This window comes from Carcharhinus amblyrhynchos, unplaced genomic scaffold (genome assembly GCF_965287045.1).
Source record: "Carcharhinus amblyrhynchos unplaced genomic scaffold, sCarAmb.v2.hapA scaffold_39, whole genome shotgun sequence".
Lineage (NCBI taxonomy): Eukaryota > Metazoa > Chordata > Chondrichthyes > Carcharhiniformes > Carcharhinidae > Carcharhinus > Carcharhinus amblyrhynchos.
The window spans coordinates 3,319,111-3,340,174 of NW_027649780.1; the positions used below are offsets into that span (position 1 = coordinate 3,319,111).

General features: G+C 44.9%; 1 protein-coding gene across 2 annotated transcripts; it reads left to right on the top strand.

Annotated features, from left to right (window-relative positions):
- The first annotated feature begins 9,646 nt into the window (after positions 1-9,646).
- Positions 9,647-15,845, top strand: LOC145335618 (uncharacterized). 2 transcript variants are annotated; one of them, XR_013885279.1, is made up of 3 exons: positions 9,647-9,808; positions 10,477-14,464; positions 14,593-15,845. XR_013885279.1 is itself a non-coding variant. In XM_080181421.1 (2 exons), exon 2 carries the CDS (start codon positions 10,583-10,585, stop codon positions 11,198-11,200), a length of 618 nt encoding a protein of 205 aa, XP_080037547.1. In that variant the 5' UTR covers positions 9,647-9,808; positions 10,477-10,582; the 3' UTR covers positions 11,201-15,845. The 2 variants fall into 2 exon arrangements, 1 of the variants encoding a protein (XP_080037547.1); XM_080181421.1 differs by having other exon boundaries at positions 10,477-15,845.
- The last annotated feature ends 5,219 nt before the right edge of the window (positions 15,846-21,064 follow it).

The window sequence follows — 21,064 nt, forward strand, 5'->3', positions numbered from 1 at the left end:
TATGACCCTCCCTCAGATTGTCCTTTGTGAGTTCCAGACAGGTGATGTTAAACACACAGGTGGGAAAAACAAAATCTACAACAATTTGTTTCAAATGAAGTTGATTAATTTATTTCCAGAATACTAAACTTCAATTCAGTCATCAGCAGGAAAAACACAACAGTCAGAATGGATATGGTTTAGTCCCGGATGTGATTAACAGCAGCAATAACGGCAGAATCCAACTTCTGCAGTCACTTGTGAACTCACTGGTATTAACGAGGTTGTTTGACTGAGCAAATCCTTTCCCACAGACAAAGCAGGTGAACAATCTCTCCTCAGTGTGAACTCATTCGTGTCTCAGAAAGTTGGATGAAGTGGCAAGTCTCTTCCCACATTCATAACAGGTGAATGGCCTCTCCTCACTGTGTACACGTTGATGTGCCAACACTCCATGCCTGCTTTTAAAGCTCTTCTCACAATCAGGATATTTATAAGATCTATTATCAGTATGAACAAGTTGATGCACAGTGAGGAGTGTTGACCAAGTGGAACGTCTTACCACAGAAGGAGCAGATAAAAGGTCTCCCCCCAGTGTGAGCTTGCTGGTGTGTCAGAAGGTGAGATGAATTAGCGAATCTGTTCCCACAAACAGAGCAGGTGAACAGTCTCTCTTCAGTGTGAACTCGCTTGTGCATCAGCAGGTGGGATGACCAAGTGTATCTCTTTCCACACACACAGCAACTGAATGGTCTCTGTCCAGTGTGACTGCGTTGATGGATTTGCAGTGCAGATGGGTAACTGAATCCCACCCCACAGTCCCTACATTTCCACGGTTTATCCATGGTGCAAATGTCTTTGTATCTCCCCAAGATGGATGATCACTTTGTTCCTTCACAAATGCTAACAGGCTCACAGTGAGCTCTGATGAAAGGTCATCGAGCAAACATGAAGCCTGTTTTTCCTTTCATAGATGGAGACTGAACATCTGATCATGTCCCGAACCTGGAGGATTTTGCTTTTGTCTCATGTTAACACCTTGCTGACATGCCTGAGTTTATACCTCCAATTTGGTCCCCAGAATACTAGGACAATATCTATACAGTAAAAAGGGAAACACATGATGTTACAGAGTCCTGCAGGCAGATCTTTGGGAGCTGGAAGGAGAGCAGAAAGCAGAACTTCAGTCAATAATCTGATCAAACCCAGTGTCACATGCTGGTAAATAGAGGAGGAGGAGGAGAGAGAAGATCAATGCAAGGCTGAAGAGATGGTGCAAGGAGAATATTACATTCCTGGCACATTGGGATTGATTACAGTGAAGGTGTAATCTCTTCATGACGGATCACACCAATCTGTTCTATTTGATATAAACCAATCCCAAAGTCACTGACACCAATCTCCTCCTGTCTGATATAAAACCCCACAGTCACTGACACCAACCTCCTCCTGTCTGATGTTAACCCGTGATGTGGAGACCCCACGTTGGACTGGGGTGAACACAGTGAAAAGTCTCACAACACCAGGTTAAAGTCCAATGGGTTTATTTGGTAGCACAAGCCACTAGCTTTCGGGGCTCTGCCCCTTCGTCAGGTGAGTGGGAGTTCAGTTCGCACACTGAACTGAATGTGGGGTTTATATCAGGCGGGGGGAGGGGGGGGAGATGAGTGGGTGGGGGAAGGGGGGGAGATGAGTGGTGGGGGGTGGAAGATGGATGGGTGGTTGGGGGAAGGGGGATGGACGAAGATGGGTAGGTGGGGGAAAATATAGGTGGGTGGGTGGGGGAGAGGATAGGTAGGTAGGTGGGTGGGTGGGGGAGGGGGAGAAGATGGATGGGTGGAGGGGGGGAAGGGTGGGAGGGGGTGGGGGGGAAGGGGGGGAAGGGTGGGAGGGGGTGGGAGGAGGAAGGGGGGGAAGGGTGGAAAGGGGTGGGGGGAGGAAGGGAGGAGGGGGGGAAGGGTGGGAGGGGGTGGGAGGAGGAAGGGGGGGAAGGGTGGGAGGAGGGTGTGAGGGGGGAACAGGAGGGGCAGATGGCTGGGAGGGTGGTGAAATTGAGGGAAAGGGGCCAAAAGGGAAGCAAAGGAGGAAAGAGCGGGGGAAAAGAAAATGAATAAAGATAAATTAGGAAATATATGGTCAAATATCGTTAGAAATTAAATAAAATGAAAGCAAAGGGTTGAAACGTCAGCTCTTTTTCCTCCTTACAGATGCTGCCAGACCAGCTGAGATTTTCCGGCATTTTCTCTTTTGATTTCAAGTTTCAGCATCTGCAGTAATCTGCTTTTAATTATTTTGACTATCAAACTGCTTCAATTTTTCACTTCCAATTTCTTACTGATAAGGCAGGACAGCGATATCAGGGCACAACCTCAGGCTAAAGGGACGATCCTTTAAAACAGAGATGAGGAGAGATTTCTTTCATAGGGTCATAGAGGTTTACAGCATGGAAACAGGCCCTTCGCCCAACTTGTCCATGCCACCTGATTTTTAAACCCCTAGTCTCAACTGCCTGCATTTGGCCCATATCCCTCTATAACCATCTTACCCATGTAACTGTCTAATGTTTTTTAAAAGACAAAATTGTACCCGCCTCGACTACTACCTCTGGCATCTTGTTCCAGACACTCACCACCCTCTGTGTGAAAAAATTGCCCCTCTGGACACTTTTGTATCTCTCCCCTCTCACCTTAAACCTATGCCCTGTAGTTTTAGACTCCCCCGCCTTTGGGAAAAGATATTGACTATCTAGCTGATCTGTGCCCCTCATTTTCTTATAGGTCTCTATAAGATCACCCCTCAGCCTTCTATGCTCCAAAGAAAAATGTCCCAATCTATCCAGCCTCTCCTTATAACTCAAACCATCAAGTCCCGCTGGCATCCTAGTAAATCTTTTCTACACTCTTTCTAGTTTAATAATATCCTTTCTATGATAGGGTGACCAGAACTGTACACAGTATTCCAAGTGTGGCCTTACCAATGTCTTGTACAACTTCAACAAAATGTCCCAACTCCTGTATTCAATGTTCTGACCAATGAAACAAAGCATGCTGAAATGCCTTCTTCACCACTCTGTCCATCTGTGACTCCACTTTCAAGGAGCTATAAACCTGTACCCCTAGATCTTTTTGTTCTGTAACTCTCCCCAACGCCCTACCATTAACTGAGTAAGACCTGCCCTGGTTCAATCTACCAAAATGCATCACCTCACATTTATCTAAATTAAACTCCATCTGTCACTCATTAGCCCACTGGCCCAATTGATCAAGATCCCATTGCAATTGGAGATAACTTTCCTCACTGTCCATCATGCCAAGAATCTTAGTGTCATCTGCAAACTTACTAACCATGCTTCCTATATTCTCATCCAAATCATTAATATAAATGACAAATAACAATGGGCCCAGCATTGATCCCTGAGGCACACTGCTGGTCACAGGCCTCCAGTTTGAAAAACAACTCTCTACACCACCCTCTGGCTTCTGTCAAGAAACCAATTTTGTATCCATTTAGATACCTCACCCTGGATCCTGTGAGATTTAACCTTATACAACAACCTACCATGCAGTACCTTGTCAAAGGCCTTGCTAAAGTCCACATGGGTATCATCAACTGCACTGCCTTCATCTACCTTCTTGGTTACCTTTTCAAAAAACTCAAATTCGTGAGACATGTTTTTCCACTCACAAAGCCATGATGACTGTCCCTAATTAGTACTTGCATCTCTAAATGCCTGCAGATCCTGTCTCTCGAGATACCTTCTAACAATTTACCCACCACAGATGTGAGGCTCACTGGCCTGTAGTTCCCATACAATATCAAATGTTGAGGCTAATCAGAGCCTGAAGATCTCTCTTGCCAGTTCATTTATCTTCATTGTACATTCTTTACATGCACAGCAATTAAGCTTTTACATTTTTGCAGTCTTTTACTATGACTACTGATTCATAAATCAATTAAGGCTCACTACTTATTGAAGCACCTATTACAGACTGGTAGTTAATTAGAACAGTAATCGCTGAAAAACGAGACATGTTGAAAGGTTTCATCTTGCACTCATCAGCATATTCGCAGGAAAGTAACGGGAGCAGCAATTTATACTTCGTGAGAAGAGAGTTTTGATTTGTTGGCAAGTTGACTCTGATTAGTCGAGGCATTGCCATGGAGAATGCAACTGCTGACTTACAGTTAACTAACACAAATTTGGTCATATTCAAACTAGGCAGGTTGACTGATTGGATCAAGGCATTGGCCCATAGAATGAACTAGAGCAAGTCTGTTGCCTATTCTGTTCAGTTGAAACAAGCGAAGTGTGTGTACATCTTATTTCTATCAGTAAAGAATAGGGTTCTGTGTATTAACATACATCACTTTTGGAATACATAAGCACATTGCACAGTGAGCCCAACTGAAAAACTGAATGGATCCCTCCCAGCCCTAAATGACACAAAGGTCTAAATGAGAGAAATTTCAGCTGCTTCACTCTCCAAATAACTGAAGTTCCTCATCCCTGATATTATTCTCTTAAATCCTCTCTCCAGTCTCAAGAGCCAACAGAACAGAGAGAAATGTATTTATTCTAGATCTATCTGTGGTGTTAGGAAAATGGTATTTACTATCCAGGATAAAACAAATGAACTTCGTTAGCTTTTGTGCATCATTTCAATGGAAATGTGTTCTCCCAGCCTCACAAAGCATCAGCTCACTGGGAGCAAAGTCATGAGACCAGCCAGTCCAGCAGAAAGAAATCCTCAACCCTCACACTTCATCAACTGTCAGAATGAACACGGTTCAGTCCTGGATGTGATTAACAGCAGAGTCCAATGCCTGTAGTCACTTGTGAACTTGCTGGTGTCTCAGCAGGTTAGATAATTGTGTAAATCGCTTCCCACACACGGTGCAGATGAACGGCTTCTCCCCGGTGTGAACCCGTTGGTGTCTCAGTAGGGCGGATGGATCACTGAATCCCTTTGCACACTCAGAGCAGGTGAACGGCCTCTCCCTGGTGTGGACCCGTTGATGCACCAGCAGGTTGCAAGACTGAGTGAATCCCTTCCCACACGCAGAGCAGGTGAACGGTCTCTCCCCGGTGTGAACCCGCTGGTGTGTCAGCAAGTGCGACGCATTTCTGAATCCCTTCCCACAGTCAGAGCAGGTGTACGGCCGCTCCCCGGTGTGAACTTGCTGGTGTGTCAGCAGGTGTGACGAATCTCGGAATCCCTTCCCACACTCAGAGCAGGTGAACGGCCTCGCCTTGGTGTGAACGTGCCGATGTTTCCTCAGGGTCGACGAGTCACTGAATCCCTTCCCACAGTCAGGGCAGGTGAACGGCCTCTCTCCAGTGTGAATGCGTCGATGAGTTTCCAGTGCAGACGGGAACCGAAATCCCTTCCCACAATCCATACATTTCCACGGTTTCTCCATGGTTTCAGCGTCCTTGTGTCCTCAACTGAAGCCTTGTCCTCACAGAACGTGTGTATGGTTTCTCCCCACTGTGAATGGAGTGATATTTTTTCTTCAGGCTGTGTAACTGGTTAAAGTTCTTTCCACAGTCAGTTCACTGGAACACTCTCACTCGAACACTCTTACTCGGGTGTGTGTGTGCCCAGTCACACTGATGTTTGAAGTATTTTCCTCCAGACAGAACAAACATTTCTCCTCCTACGTGCAAAGGTCGATGATATTCGGAGCCTGATGGATCGATTACCTCTGTCAGATCCTGATGTGACGTTTGGTTTGAGGTTTCTGTCTGCAAATCCTCCCCTTCTAATATTCTGTAAAAATAGTTTACAAATCTCATCATTCTCTGTACAGGATAGAAATTTAAAAGACAATTCTAGTTTCTATGGAACATTCTGTCCTCTCTCATTTTCCAAAAGGTGTAAATGTCCATCTCACACGCTCTCCCTCCATTCTCACTCTGTTGTACCTATTATGTACCCTCCCAATTCTCCCCCAGGTACCCATTCATCCTGACTGACAGATCCATGCTCACTACTTCCTGTGCAGATCAAAGGGACCTGAAAATCTTTGAAAAGAATGAGTCCAAATCTAATGGGCAACAAAATGTGGGTAACGTTACTTGATGAGAGACACAGAGTTGGGGTGAGGAATACAAGTTTCAGGAACTGATGATGATGAATGGCATTTGCTGTCTGCAAGGATATAGAAGAGGAGACAATTAATTCCAAAATGAAACTGGATGGACATTGAAGGAAATAAACTTGCAGGAGAACATAAGAACATAACGGCTAGGAGCAGGAGTAGGCCATCTGGCCCCTCGAGCCTGCTTCGCCATTCGATAAGATCATGGCTGATCTTTTCATGGTCTCAGCTCCACTTACCCGTCAGCTCACCATAACCCTTAATTCCTTTACTGTTCAAAAATGTATCTACATTTGCCTTAAAAACATTCAACGATGTAGCCTCAAATGCTTCACTAGGCAAAAAATTCCACAGATTCACACCCCTTTCTGTGAAGAAGTTCTTCCTCAACTCAGTCCTAAATCTGCTCCCCCTTATTTTTAGGCCCTGCGCCTAGTTCCAGTTTCACCTGCCAGTGGAAACAATTTCCCTGCTTCTATCTTATCTATTCTCTTCATGATCTTATATGTTTCTATAAGATCTCCCCTCGTTCTTGTGAATTCCAATGAGTGTAGCCCCACTCTACTCGGTCGCTCCTCATAAGCCAACCCTCTCAATTCTGGAATCAGCCTCTGCACTCTCTCCAGGGCCAGTGTATCCTTTCTCAAGTAAGGAAACCAAAACCGTACACAGTATTCTCAGTGTGGCCTTACCAGCACCTTCTACAGCTGCAACATTACATCCCTGTTTAAACATGGGGTTAAGGGGGAATAGGAGAGACTGAATTTCTCTGCAGTGTCAGCATGCTCAAACAGGCTCTTGTGTTAAAATGGCTGTTTGAATGGAAATGTGGCATAGCTACAGAGCTAGATTACAAGACTAGAAGTAATACATACACTTTATAACAGAACCATTAACTATACATCTAACTTGTACCATATAACAACACGAGACATATCTTTGTTGTCATGATCCCTGTAAAGGCCGATAAACAAAGTCCCAGACAAATGGAATAAAGTGAAGGACAAGATTTCATTTTTTAAAAACTTTTACTGTGACAACCAAACTAATATCAACAAAAATGAATCATTAATTAAGAGGCAACAGTATTTGAATAGGCTGAATAAGGTTGAATTGAAAAGAGCTTTTTTTAATTCATTTGAGAGACATGGGCATCACTGGCTGGCCAGCATTTTGAAACATATAAGATTATGAAGAGAATAGATAAGATAGAAGCAGGGAAGTTGTTTCCACTGGCGGGTGAAACTGGAATTAGAGGGCAGGGCCTCAAAATAAGGGGGAGCAGATTTAGGACTGAGTTGAGGAAGGACTTCTTCACATAAAGGGTTGTGAATCTGTGGAATTCCCTGCCCAGTGAAGCAGTTGAGGTTACTCGTTGAATGTTTTTAAGGCAAAGATAGATACATTATTGAACAGTAAAGAAATTACAGGTTATGGTGAATAGGCGGGTAAGTACAGCTGAGTCCACAAAAAGATCAGCCATGATCTTATTGAATGGCGAAGCAGGTTTGAGGGGCCAGATGGCCTACTCCTGCTCCTGTTATGTTTCCTTCAGTGTCCATCCAGTTTCATTTTGAAATTGTTAATTGTCTTTTCTTCTACACCCTTGCAGACATCATCACTCAGTCCCTGAAACTTGTAGTCCTCACCCCAACTCTGTGTCTCTCATCCCTAGTTGCCCAAGGGCAGTTGAGAGTCAACCACATTGCTGTGGTTCTGGAGTCACATGTAAGCCAGACCAGGGTAAGGATGGCAGATTTCCTTCCCTCCAGGACATTCGTCAAGTAGATGGGCTTTTCCGACAATGGTTTCAGGGTCATCAATAGATTCTTAATTCCAGATTTTTTTTATGAATTCAAATTCCATCATCCGCTGTGGTGGGATTTGAACCCAGGTCCTCCAGAACATCAGCTGAGTTTCTGGAATAATAATCTAGCGATGCCACTTAGGCCGTCACCTCCCCAAATAAAAACAGGTTCCACAAAATCATAAACATTTCACCCCCCCCCTCAGCATTTTTGGCTCAAAATTTTAAAAATTGTTTTTTAGTGTCACAATTAAGCTTGTAAACTAATGATGTTGGTTAATGGGACTAGGGTAGACCATTACCAAAAGGGGGGATTGTCGAGGTGGGCCCGAGGCAAAGGCACCTGCAACACATACACACACACATATATATATTCCATTTCATACTAGCAATATTTATTTATTGTCACAGTTAGGCTTACGTTAACGTAATTACTGCAATCAAGTTATTGTGAAAATCCCTCAGACACCACACTCTAATGCCTGTTCGGGTACACTGAGGGAGAATTTAGCATGACCAATGCGCCTAACCAGCACAACTTTTGGACTGTGGGAGGAAACCCATGCAGATACAGGGAGGACGTGCAGACTCTGCACAGACAGTGATCCAAGCCGGGAATTCAAATCAGGTCTCTGATGCTGAGAAGCAGCAGTGCTAACCGCTGATGAAGTGTCACCCAGACTTGAAACATTGGCTCTTTTACGTTGTTCTTTCGGGAGGGAGATCCTTACCTGGTCTGGCCTCCATGTGACTCCACAGCCACAGCAATGTGGCTGACTCTCAACTGCCCTCTGAAATTGCCTAGCAAGACACTCAGTTGTATCATCACCACTGCCTTCTCAAGGGTAATTCAAGATGGGCAATAAATGCTGACCAGCGACACCCATGTCCCACAGAGGAATAAAATCTATTCCCTCTCCACAGATGCTGTCAGACTTGCTGAGATTTTCCAGCATTTTCTGTTTATGTTTCAGATTCCAGCATCCACAGTATTTAGCCATTGTCTTAGTGCTGCCCAGATTGCAGAGTCCCACAGCTCTCTGTATTTTCCAGGGGGAGACAGAAAGTGAAAAGCAAAATAGTGCAAATGCTGGAATCTGAATCAAAGACACTAAAAGCTGGAAAACCTCAGCAGGTCTGACAGCATCAGTGGGGAGAGAACAGAGTCAACGTTGCAAGAAAGTGTTTTACTCACAGCTGTTGGCCAGAGGAGGAAGTTTGAGTCTGTGCATGAAGCTGAAAACAGAAGCTGTGCTGTTTCAGATCAAACTGCAGGACTTGGGAGAAAATGATGGGAAGAGATTTTGCAAAGTCCCCTCCCCCACTCCCTCAGCTGGGCAGCCCAGCACGCAGGCGCAGAGAGCGCTGCTGAGCCGGGCTGTCCGGAGCAGGCGCAGAGAGCGCTGGTGCGCCGGGCTGTCCGGAGCAGGCGCAGTGCGACTCTTTTTGGAGCAACCGGAGAGGGGGAGGGGGAGACCACCGAGCGGCTTCTCGCTCTGGCCGGAGCCGCCAGCCGCTTGTCTGCAAACCTTGGCTCGAGGAGGGGGGAGGGGAACAATGGGCGGGGGCGGGGCTCCCGGGAGGGGAACAATGGGTGGGGGCGGAGCTCCCGGGTCCGCGCGCCCGGGCCTGTGCGCTGGAACCCGGAGACGTCACCGCGCTGCAGACTGATTCTTATTGGCTGATGCAGGCAGGGCTGCATTGTGACGTCTCAATGCGGAAGTTGTCCAATGCATTTCAGAGTGACATTCCTTCCTCTGTGCAACATTTGGGAGGAAATTCAATATCTTCCCCCCCCCTTTCCATTTCTCTTCTCATTTTGGGGATTTGCAGCAACTTGAAGAAAAAGGAAGTATATTCAGGAAGGTTGCAGACGAGATTACAGACGAACATCGGAAATAGGAGCAGGACTAGGCCCAGGTATTATTTCTCTCTCTCAAAGACACTGACATCCTTTAGCTCCCTCATTTGATACATTTAATTATATAGCTAACAGGATATCATCTCACTTAATGGTCATGATTAAAGAGGGAGTTTTCTGAGGAGAAGGCTAACATTTAAATGATCACTAAATTTGGATGGGGGCAGAGACATTTAATGGTTATATACTATGTTGTTTATGATAATGTATTTTTTTGTCTTGAAATATATAGCAATGTATTTCCAGTGATGGAAACATTACAACATGGGAGGAATCAGTTTGGCAATTTAAAGGCGTGCCAACTCTCTGTGGAACAATTCAGTCAAACCCATTCCCTCCCCTAGATGCTGGAGGTTAAGCTTCGGGAGATTCTATCAATGTTCTCATTGAGCTGTAGATGTATAAAATCCCTCTCCTGCATCCCCAGCTTCTCCTACTTCTCTCTGTCTTTTCCCATATTGCCCACATCGGTGGCAGGTTTCCTTCCCTGAAGGATATCAGTGAACTAGTTGGGTTTTTCTTATAATCCAGCAGTTTTCACGGTCACTTTCTCCGAGTACCGATGCCACACATTTCCAGATTCATTCAGCTCAATTTCACAACCCACTTTTGTGTTTTTGTGGGTTCTCTCTCACCCCCTTTATTCTGTTTTAAATCACTTTCACAGGATTCTGGAAGAGAAGCATTTACAGTCTGGAAACTGAAAGCAAATATATCAGAACCTGATTGAGTTAGCTGATTTATCATAATCTGAATATCGTTGTATTTTGGGCATGGAAGAAAAATGCACCGTTGGTGGTGGAGAGAAACTGTACACATGTTCTGTGCATGGACAAGATTTCACCCAATCATCCAGCCTTTCGGAACATAATTGCAGTCACAACAGAGAGAAGCCGTGGAAATGTGGGGACTGTGGGAAGGGATTCGATTACCCATCCCAGCTGGAGATTCATCGGCGCATTCACACCGGGGTGAGACCATTCACCTGCTCCCAGTGTGGGATGGGATTCAATCGGTCATCTAACCTAGCAGTACACCAGCGGGTTCACACTGGGGAGAAGCCATTCACTTGCCCCCAGTGTGGGAAGAGGTTCAATCGGTCATCTAACCTCGCACTACACCAGCGAGTTCACACTGGAAAGAGGCCATTCAGCTGCTCCCAGTGTGGGAAGGGATTCACTACCTCATCCCATCTGCTGAAACACCAGCGAATTCACACTGGGGAGAAGCCATTCACCTGCTTTTTGTGTGGGAAAGGATTCAGTCAATCATGCACGCTGGTAAATCACCAGCGAACTCACACCGGGGAGAGGCCATTCATTTGTTCCCAGTGTGGGAAGGGATACATTACCTCATCCAGGCTGCTGAAACACCAGCAAATTCACAAGTAACTGTTGTGATTGGATTTTTGTTGTTAATCATATTCAGACTGAACCATGTTCATTTGGATCTGTTTCTGCTGAATGAGAAATGACTCCAGCTCTGTTATAGTTGTTAATATGATTAGAAGCATAGAAAGACTACGGCACTTCAGCCCACAAAGTTGTGCCGAACATGTCCCTACCTTAGAGATTACTAGGCTTACCTATAACCCTCTATCTTACTAAGTTCCATGTACTTATCTAAAAGTCTCTTAAAAGACCCTATCGAATCTGTCTCCACCACCGTTGCCGGTAGCCCATTCCACGCACCCACCATCCTCTGAGTGAAAAACTTACCTCTGTACCTACTCCCCAGCACCTTAAACCTGTGTCCTCTTGTGGCAACCATTTCAGCCCTGGGAAAAAAGCCTCTGACTATCCACTCGATCAATACCTCTCAACATCTTATACACCTCTATCAGGTCTTAGACGGGAAGGATTTGGGGTCAGGAAGCTCGCACAAAACATCAGATCAGGATTGGATGGAGCTGCACAGTTTATCATAACCTGTAAAGCCGAGAATATTGAACATGGGAGGAAACAGCACCGTTTACAACCACAGTCACATGCGGGAGAAACCAGCAAACTCACACCGGGGAGAGGCCATTCATTTGTTCCCAGTGTGGGAAGGGATACATTACCTCATCCAGGCTGCTGAAACACCAGCAAATTCACAAGTAACTATTGTGATTGGATTTTTGCTGTTAATCATATTCAGACTGAACCATGTTCATTTGGATCTGTTTCTGCTGAATTGAGAAATGACTCCAGCTCTGTTATAGTTGTTAATGATTAGAAGCATAGAAAGAAATGTGGAAACTGAGGAGAGATTTGGTTACCTGTAGAGCTGGAAACTCATTGACGCATTCACACTGGGGAGAGGCCATTCACCTGCTCCCAGTGTGAGAAGAGATTTACTCAGCCTTCCTATCTGATTGTACACCAGTGAGTTCACAGCGGGAACAGCCCATTCGTCTACCTTTGCTGTGAGGCTGGATTCAGGGGATTAGCTCAGCTCGCTGTACGTCAGCGATCTTCGCACTGGGAAGAACCCATTCAACTGCCCCGAGTTTTGGAAGGGGTTCAATCGGTCATCCACGCTGCTGAGTCACCAGCGAGTTTACAGCTAACTACAGTGAATGGATTTTTCTGTTAATCACATCAAGGACCGAACTGAGTTCAGTGTAAGTGAACTGGTAAATGAGGTTAAGGGACCGGTCAATAGAGGTGCAGTGGCAGACATCGAAAGAAATATTTCAGACAAACCCAGAACAAGACACGTTCCAGTGAGAAAGAAAAATTCAAGGGGAGAACCCTCCATCTGTGGTTCACTAAAAAAGATAAAGACAGGGATCGAACTGAAAGAAAAAGGTAACCAATTGCATAAAGACTGGTGGCAGGTCAGAAAACTGAGCAGAATATAAAGAACCGCAAAGAACGATAAAAAGATTAATAAGGAGGGAAGAATTAGAGTACAAGAGAAAGGTGGATAGTAAATGTTTCTGGATATTAAATTTTAAAAATGTGTTAACAAAGTGAATGTTGGTCCTACAGAAAGTGAGTGTTAACCATTAATAATGGAAAGTAAGGAGATGACGGATAAATTCAACTGGTGCGTGTTGTTATGGGTAATGTATTAGCACGGATAGATGATTGGTTAACTAACAGAAAGCAAAAGAGTGGGGGGGTAAGTGGATGTTTTTCTAGTTGGCGATCAGCGACTAAAGGTGTGCCTCAGGGATCAGTGTTGGGATCACAATTGGAGTTGGGGACCAAGTGTAGTGTGTCAAAATTTGCAAAATGACACTAAGATGAGTGACAGGGCAGGTGTGTGGAGGACACTAAAAGTCTTCAAAGGGTATAGATAGTCTAAGTAAGTGGGCAAGGGTCGAGTACAATTTTGGTAAATGTGAGGTTATCCATTTTGGTAGGAATAACAGCAAAATTATTATTTATTACTGCTGTGCAGAGGGACCTGGGTATCCTTGTGCAGGAATCTCAAAGAGTTGGTTTGCAGGTACAGCAGGTAATTAAGGCAAATGTAATTTTGTCCTTCATTGCAAGACAGATGGAGTTTAAAAACAGGGAGGTTACGTTGCAGCGTATAAGGTGCTAGTGAGGCCACACCTGGAATACTGTGTATAGTTTTGGTCTCCTTACTTGAGAAAGGACATACTGGCACTGGCACTGGCAGAGGAGATTGACTAGGTTGATTCTGGAGTTGAGAGGTTTATGAGGAAAGACTGAGCAGACTGGGATTATATTCATTGGAATTCAGAAGAATGAGGGGAGATCTTATAGAAACATATACGATTATGAAGGAAATAGATGAGATAGAAGCAGGGGAGTTGTTTCCACTGGTGGGTGAAACTAGAACTAGGGGGCATGGTCTCAAAATAAGGGGAAGCAGATTTAAGACTGAGTTGAGGAGGAACTTCTTCACACACACTGAATCTGTGGAATTCCCTGCCCAGTGAAGCAGTTGAGGCTACCTCATTGAATGTTTTTTAAGGCAAGGATAGATACATTTTTGAACAGTAAAAGAATTGAGGGTTATGGTGAGTGGGCAAGTAACTGAGTCCACAAAAGATCAGCCACGATCTTATTGAATGGCGGAGCAGGATCAAGGGGCCAGATGGCCTACTCCTGCTCCTGGTTCTTATGTTCTTAAGTACATTGCATCAGTCTTCATTATAATCCGGTACTCCAGCCCATAGTACGGAGGTTACAAGTAATATCCCACAAAGTCAGGAATGAAAGTTAGGGAGAAATTCGGGAAAACTGCTGTCACTTATGAAGTAGTACTGAGCAAATAGTTGGAGCTGTGGGCTGACAAATCCCTGGGTCCTGATGAGCTTCATCCTAGGATATTGAAAGTGGCTCATGAGGTAAAAACAAAACACTGCGGAAGCTGAAAATCTGAAATAAAAACATCAAAAGCTGGAAAGACTCAGCAGGTCTGGCAGCATCTGTGAGGAGAGAAACAGAGTTAACGTTTTGAGTCCATGTGACTTCTTCAGCTGAAGAGTGGTAGAAATGGCTAGTGAGATAGTTGATGCATTGTTTTTAATTTTCCAGAATTTCCTGTATTTGGTGAAAGTTCCGTTAGATTAGAAAGTAGCCAATGGATCTCTATTATTCAAAAAAGGAGGGAGATAAAAAGCAAGAAACGGCAGAGCAGTTAACTTAACATGTCATAGCGAAAATGTTAGAAACAATTATAAAGATGTGCAGGTTAGGTTGATTGGCCATGCTAAAATTGCCCCTTAGTGTCCTGAGATGCGTAGGTTAGAGGGGTTAGCGGGTAAAATATGTAGAGATATGGGGGTAGGGCCTGGGTGAGATTGTATAAAGATGTGCAGGTTAGGTTGATTGGCCATGCTACATTGTCCTTTAGTGTCAGGTGGATTAGTGGAGTAAATATGTGGGCTTACGGGTATAGGGCCTGCGTGGAATAGTGCAGGCTTGATAGGCCAAATGGCCTCCTCCTGCACTTTAGGGATTCTATGATTTCTACGAAATGTGAAAATGTCCACTTTGGCAGGAAGAATGAAAACAGAGTAAATTCTCTAAATAGTGAGAGATTCAGAGGGATCTGGGTGTCCTAGTGCATGAATCACCAAAGGTTGGAATGCAGGTACAGCAAGTAACCAGGAAAGTTAATAGAATGTTATTGTTTATGGTGAGGCAAATAGATTACAAAAGAAGGGATGTTATTCTTCGGTTATACAGAACACTGGTGAGACCGTTGGTTTCCTTATTTAAGAAAGGATGTAAATAAGAAGCAGTTCAGGAAAGGTCTGCTAGACTAATACCTAGAATGGATGATGAAAGAGTTAAAAATCATTCAATACAGGAAAATTCTCACAATCTGGAAAAAAAAAAGCCTATTTTGTTTGCAAATATAAATTAAGTACAGGTAGGTTTTTTTTTGACAATTATAGGTTAGAGCTTAGAGAAACCTTAGCTTTTGGAGCATTTCTTGAGGACCACAGATGGAGTACTGTGAAAGATAATCCTGTATGATTACAGGATATGATACCCATTTACCTTTCAGTTTCCACAATCTATCTAATGATGTCCCTTTTTGCATGGGTGGCCTGAGCAATTCTGGGATGACTGCAAAACTGCTGGAGCTGCAAGGTACAGCTGCAAAAACAATAGACAAAGAGGCTTTGATAGACCAGAAGAGGGTGGTAACTACATTCGTCACTGCTTTCAGATAACAGCCCAGGACTGCTGCGTGCTTTGACAGAAATCGTAAGTCAGCACTTAGGGATGCCAGACAGTTAAGGACCATAGACATGTGTTTATTGATCAGATGGCTATTTGTGCGTGCCCTGTTAACTGTGGGATATTGTAATTAGGCAAGTGTAGAGTTGCTGTAATTGGTTAAGTTGGTAAACTACTGTGGGAAACAAATGAAGTAATCAGAACTATTAGTTGAGATAGGATAGTGAGTACCCTTGACTAAGTGTACATTTTCTATTGGCGTTTTCGACTTACTAATAGGTATAATTGCCAATGCATTCCTTTGTTATGGGAATCTGTATACGTGAAGTGTATCGAAACACGTTTTGCCTGTTACAGCTTGAGTAAAGGCCAATTTTAAACTCTGAAAGTCTTCATCTGATCTCTTGGGGCAGCGAAGAATGGGATAGCTGGATAGCTAGTGGTGTTCCCCAAGAAGGGGTATGGGGAAAAGGCAGGAAAATGGCACTTCAGCCATAGTGCTCATCTGGAGAGCTGGCACAGACACGGTGGGCCAAATGGCCTCCTTCCGCACCGTGATTCTGTGATATTCAGGTCCTGATGAATCAAGAGGCTCTGTCAGATTTTGATGTTTGGTTTGAATTTTCTGTCTGTAAATCCTTTCCCCTTCCAATCTCCTGTAAAAGGAGAGAACAGGGTCTGTGTCACTATCAGTGCCGGATAAAACTGCAGAACAGACAATCCTAGTTTTTTCTAGAAAATTCTTCCCTCTTGTTACCTGAAACATGTGGTTCAATCAAACTAAAATATCAAAATCAGCCACTAAGTCGCAAAAGAATCTCCCTCTCCAGGGCTGCCTGGGCACAGACAACACTACAGAAGAGTAGCTGGCAGCCAGAGTGACTCCTGCCTCCCACTTCAGCCCCTCCCATCCTGGATCTACAGATTACTGTTCTAACCAGGGTCTACAGCTGCTCCAGGAGAGAATCCTCCCAATCACCCACCCCTCCCTCCACACTTTACACCTTCTGAACTCAACATTCAGCCCGGGTCAGTGAGGGTTACACTCCATGACTTCCCATTCAGTCCAATCCAGTTCAGTTTGTTAGAATGCAGTGTGTGTGTGAGCCTCTGGGGGAGTTCACACACTGAGTTAGATTCACAGTCTTCATTTCCTGTCAAATGTTCTCCAGTGTGTTTTGAGTTGTACAGATCAGATTGAGCTGGGCACAGACAGGACCACAGCACATCAGCCAGAGTGACACCCCTGCCTCCCCCTTCAACCTCACCCATCTTGGATCTACTGGTTACTGTTTTAACCAGGGTCCAGGAGATCATCCTCCCACGCACCCATCCCCTCCACACTTTACAGCCTTCTGGAGTCAACATTCAGCCCAACAGTTTCAGAGAGTAAACTCTCAGCCCATTTTGCTTCTTTCTCTTTGATTGTTTCACTTTTCCTTCTTTCAGTTGGCAGCCCCCCCTGCTCCAGTCCACAGCTTTTGTTTTTCTGTTTCCTTGCTCGCTCCATCTTCATTCCCTTTGGCTCTGGGAGGGTTCACCTTTTCTCTCATTCAATCGCTCCTGTCTTCCACCCTCTCTCAGGCCATCCTTTAGTCCCTGTCCCACCCACCCCTTTCTCCAAACCTGTTACATTTCTAACTTTTCCCAGTTCTGATGAGAGATTGCAGATCTGAAATGTTAAATCTGTTTCACTCTTTGCACAGATGCTGCCTAACCTGGTTGGGTTTTATTCCAGCATTTTAGGCTTTTAAATATTTCAGAGTCATTGAAGAGTTTTGGTGCAGAAGGAGGCCATTGGGCCCATTGTGTCTGCGCCAGCTCTTTGAATGGGTAATTCAACGAGTTCCATTCTGCCGCCTTCTCCCTGTATCCCTGCACGTTTTTCCTATTCAGATAACGTCTAGTTTTCCCTTTGAATGCTTCAATTGAATCTGTCTGCACCACATATTCAGGCATTGCATTACAGACCCTAACCTGTGTGTGCGAAGGGATTTGCTCTGTCACTCTGCCTCACTGAAATTGAATTTCTTAACACTGAAAATAGTCCTTTTTAAATGTTTTTTTTTTGGGTCAAACCAAGTAAACAAACTCAAATTACATTAGGACAAAGAAGAAGGGGCAGCTCCCCAAAAGGAAGGGGAACAGCCCGAACAGAAACAAAAAGTACAAAGGAAACTTAAGACACATCAAATCAAAATGTGATTGTCGGGGTCTATAACGCACCTCAGCCCATGCAGTGCCCAATGGGCGCGGAAGGCGTTGACTGTGCCCGCGGACTCTGCGTGCTCCCTCTCCAGGGACACCTGGCCGCGAACATAGCCGCGGTAGAGGGGCAGACAGTCAGGACGGACGCCCCCCACCCCCCCCCCGATCGCCCCGCTGCCTGGACCTGTCGATGGCGCGTCTCGCCAGGCCCAGGAGCAGGTTCACGAGGAGATCGGCATCCCGACCCCCCGCTCTCCGCACCGGGTGTCCATAGATCAGGAGCGTGGGACTGAAGTGCAAACAAAACATCAGTAAAAGGTTCTTCAGAAAATCAAAAAGGGTGTGCAATCTATAACACGAAACGTAGACGTGGTCCACGGACTCCACGAGGCCACAGAAAGGGCAGTCTCGGGAGCCCGTGAACCAGTGAATCCTACGGTTGTGCGGCACTGCTGCGTGCAGCAGCCTCCACCCCAGGTCCCCGATGTCCTTTTAAATGTTCTAAATGTGTAAAAATTTTAAAAGCAGACGTGAAATGCTGAAACAGCAACTCATTCACACAAGGGCAATGAAAATCCCCTAGTCGTCACATTCCGGTGCCTGTTCAGGTACACTGAATTTGGGAGAATTTAGCATGGCCAATGCACCTAAATAGCACATCTTTCAGAATGTGGGAGGAAACCAGAGCACCCGGAGGAAACCCACGTAGACATGAGGAGAACATGCAGAGTCCACATGCAGAGTGACCCAAGCTGGGAATCATACGTGAGCGCTCGGCGCTGTGAGGCAGCAGTACTCACCTCTGTCACCATGTCACCCAGTTTGACAGAACAATGTTCATTCTGAGAGTTTGTTTTGTTTTTGACAGTAAAAACCATTCTAACTCAACTGGGCTTTACTTCTGGATAAATACGAAATTAATCCACTTTTTTTCAATTTTCTTTTGGATTTTTTTCTTTTCCAAAGTCTATAGAGCTGTTACATTATTTCTGATGTGAAATGAGAACCATTATCACTCTCCATCCATTTTAGGAGCCTCATCTAAAGATCTGTTCCCACAAGATTTTTGCTGTAATATCTGCATCATTTTTACAAACAGGGAAAGCTTCAATCCACCAGATAAACGTACCTGCAATTAGCAGGATATACCAGTCTTTGCGTGGAGAATGGGCCTGTAAAATCAAGCTGCAGTCCAAGGAAGATCAATAATATGGGATGTGTTAATTGGGACAATGCAGGGTCTGATTAGTTTGGACACAGATGAGACACAGCTTCAGGTGCTGATGGACATTCTGATGCAGCCTCAGCTACTGATAGTATGATCATTTTGTATAACACTGAGGAGTCAAAAAAACAAGAAATATATGTTGCTTTGATCCACCAACTATTCTAATTCCTTTCAAAGCCATTGAGATGTGACTAAAGTCAAATTCAAACCAGGCTTATGATTTTAAAAGAAACCTAATTATGTCAGATGAGTGAGTCCTGGCTGTGAGTGAGGAGGGAAAGTTTTTTTTTCTATGGTGCCCCACCCTCTTTGCTCACAGTCACATTAAAGTCAGTGTCCTGACAAGTTTTAAAGTCACATTTCAATTGGAGTCTGAGGTACCAGTCCCAACGATTGTGTTTTGGGTGGATCCCATGGAATCTCATTTGGAGCAGCTTTCCTGGTGAGTCAGTCTGCCTGGTTATTACCATCACTCCCTTCACTAACCCCTGTTGCTGATGTACCTTCACCTTATAAATAGTAATTTGTCCTGGACACTTATCAGCAACATCCCCAAGCATTCAGTTTGGAGAGGTGGACAGTGGTTTCCTTTCTGCTGTAGAGAAGCTTTGTTTTCTCCCCCAGAGGCGCATGTTTCTGAGAGTGAGTTACAACCAAAGGAGCTTTCAGAATATTTGGTGATTTATGTCAGTAATAGTTTGAAGGGCTGTGATCACAATAACCTCAGAGTTCTGGGTTAACTGTTGTGATTGTGGTGGATATTGAGTAAGGATACAACAACTGATGTGGAGAATCAAAAACGCAGGCCCCAGTCTGTTTATAAAAACCAACACCTAAGTAAGAACATAAGAAATAGGAGCAGGAGTAGGCCATCTAGCCTTTCGAGCCTGCCCCACCATTCAATAAGATCATGGCTGATCTGAAGTGGATCAGTTCCACTTTCCCGCTTTCTCCCCATAACCCTTAATTCCCTTGTCTGTCAGAAACCTATCTACCCGTGACTTAAATATATTTAGCGAGGTAGCCTCCACCACTTCAACGGGCAGAGAATTCCAGAGATTCACCACCCCCATACACCCCAGTGCAATCTAACAGTGACTTGTCTTTAACAGGTCCATTGGACACGACCCCTTTGCCTGACAAATACATGGGATTCTTTCAGACTGACACATCCCGGTGTTGTAGGTAAAATACACCTCTGAAAGTGTTAGTGAGTCAAAATAGTCGGTTTTAATTCAAAAGCTTTTACGTAGAAAAACTACAGCACAGCACAATACAGGCCCTTAGGCTCACAAAGCTTTGAGAGAAACCCAGCCCCGAACAGTGGCTTACCAGACTTCTCACTGAACACAAATACAAGTGGGTATTAATACATCGTTTAGGAGTCGCAGCGTCATGTTGCAACTGTACACAACTCTGGTGCGGCCGCACTTGGAGTACTGTGTGCAGTTCTGGTCCCCACATTACAGGAAGGATGTGGAGGCTTTGGAGAGGATGCAGAGGAGGTTTACCAGGATGTTGCCTGGTATGGAGGGGAGGTCCTATGAGGAGAGACTGAGGGATTTGGGGTTGTTTTCGCTGGAAAGAAGGCGGCTAAGAGGGGACCTTATTGAAACATATAAGATGATTAGAGGTTTAGATAGGGTGGACAGTGATAGCCTTTTTCCTCGGTTGGAGAAAGCTAGCACGAGGGGGCATGGCTTTAAATTAAAGGGGGGTAGTTATAGGACAGATGTCAGGGGTAGGTTCTTTACCCAGAGGGTGGTGAGGGATTGGAATGCCCTGCCTGCTGCGGTTGTAAATGCGCCTAGTTTGGGGGCGTTTAAGAGATCCGTGGATAGGTTTATGGATGAAAAGGGATTGGTTTAGGTTAGTGGGTCATTGTTTTTTTAACTGGTTGGCGCAACATCGTGGGCCGAAGGACCTGTTCTGCGCTGTAATGTTCTATGTTCTATGTTCTATGAGTTCCAGTGTCAGTCATGATGGAAACTCCCGATTCCAGCTTAGGACCACAGGTCTTCCTATTTTGATCATGATGTGAACTCCCAATTCAACCAGGACTCATAGTCCATTTGGCAGCTGCAGTCATGATATAATCATGTTATATCATGGGCGGCACGGTAGCACAGTGGTTAGCGCTGCTGCTTCACAGCTCCAGGGTCCTG

Bases quoted from the DNA above. Each gene is read 5' to 3' on its own strand.
- LOC145335618 (XM_080181421.1), top strand. From the start codon at position 10,583: ATGGAAGAAAAATGCACCGTTGGTGGTGGAGAGAAACTGTACACATGT.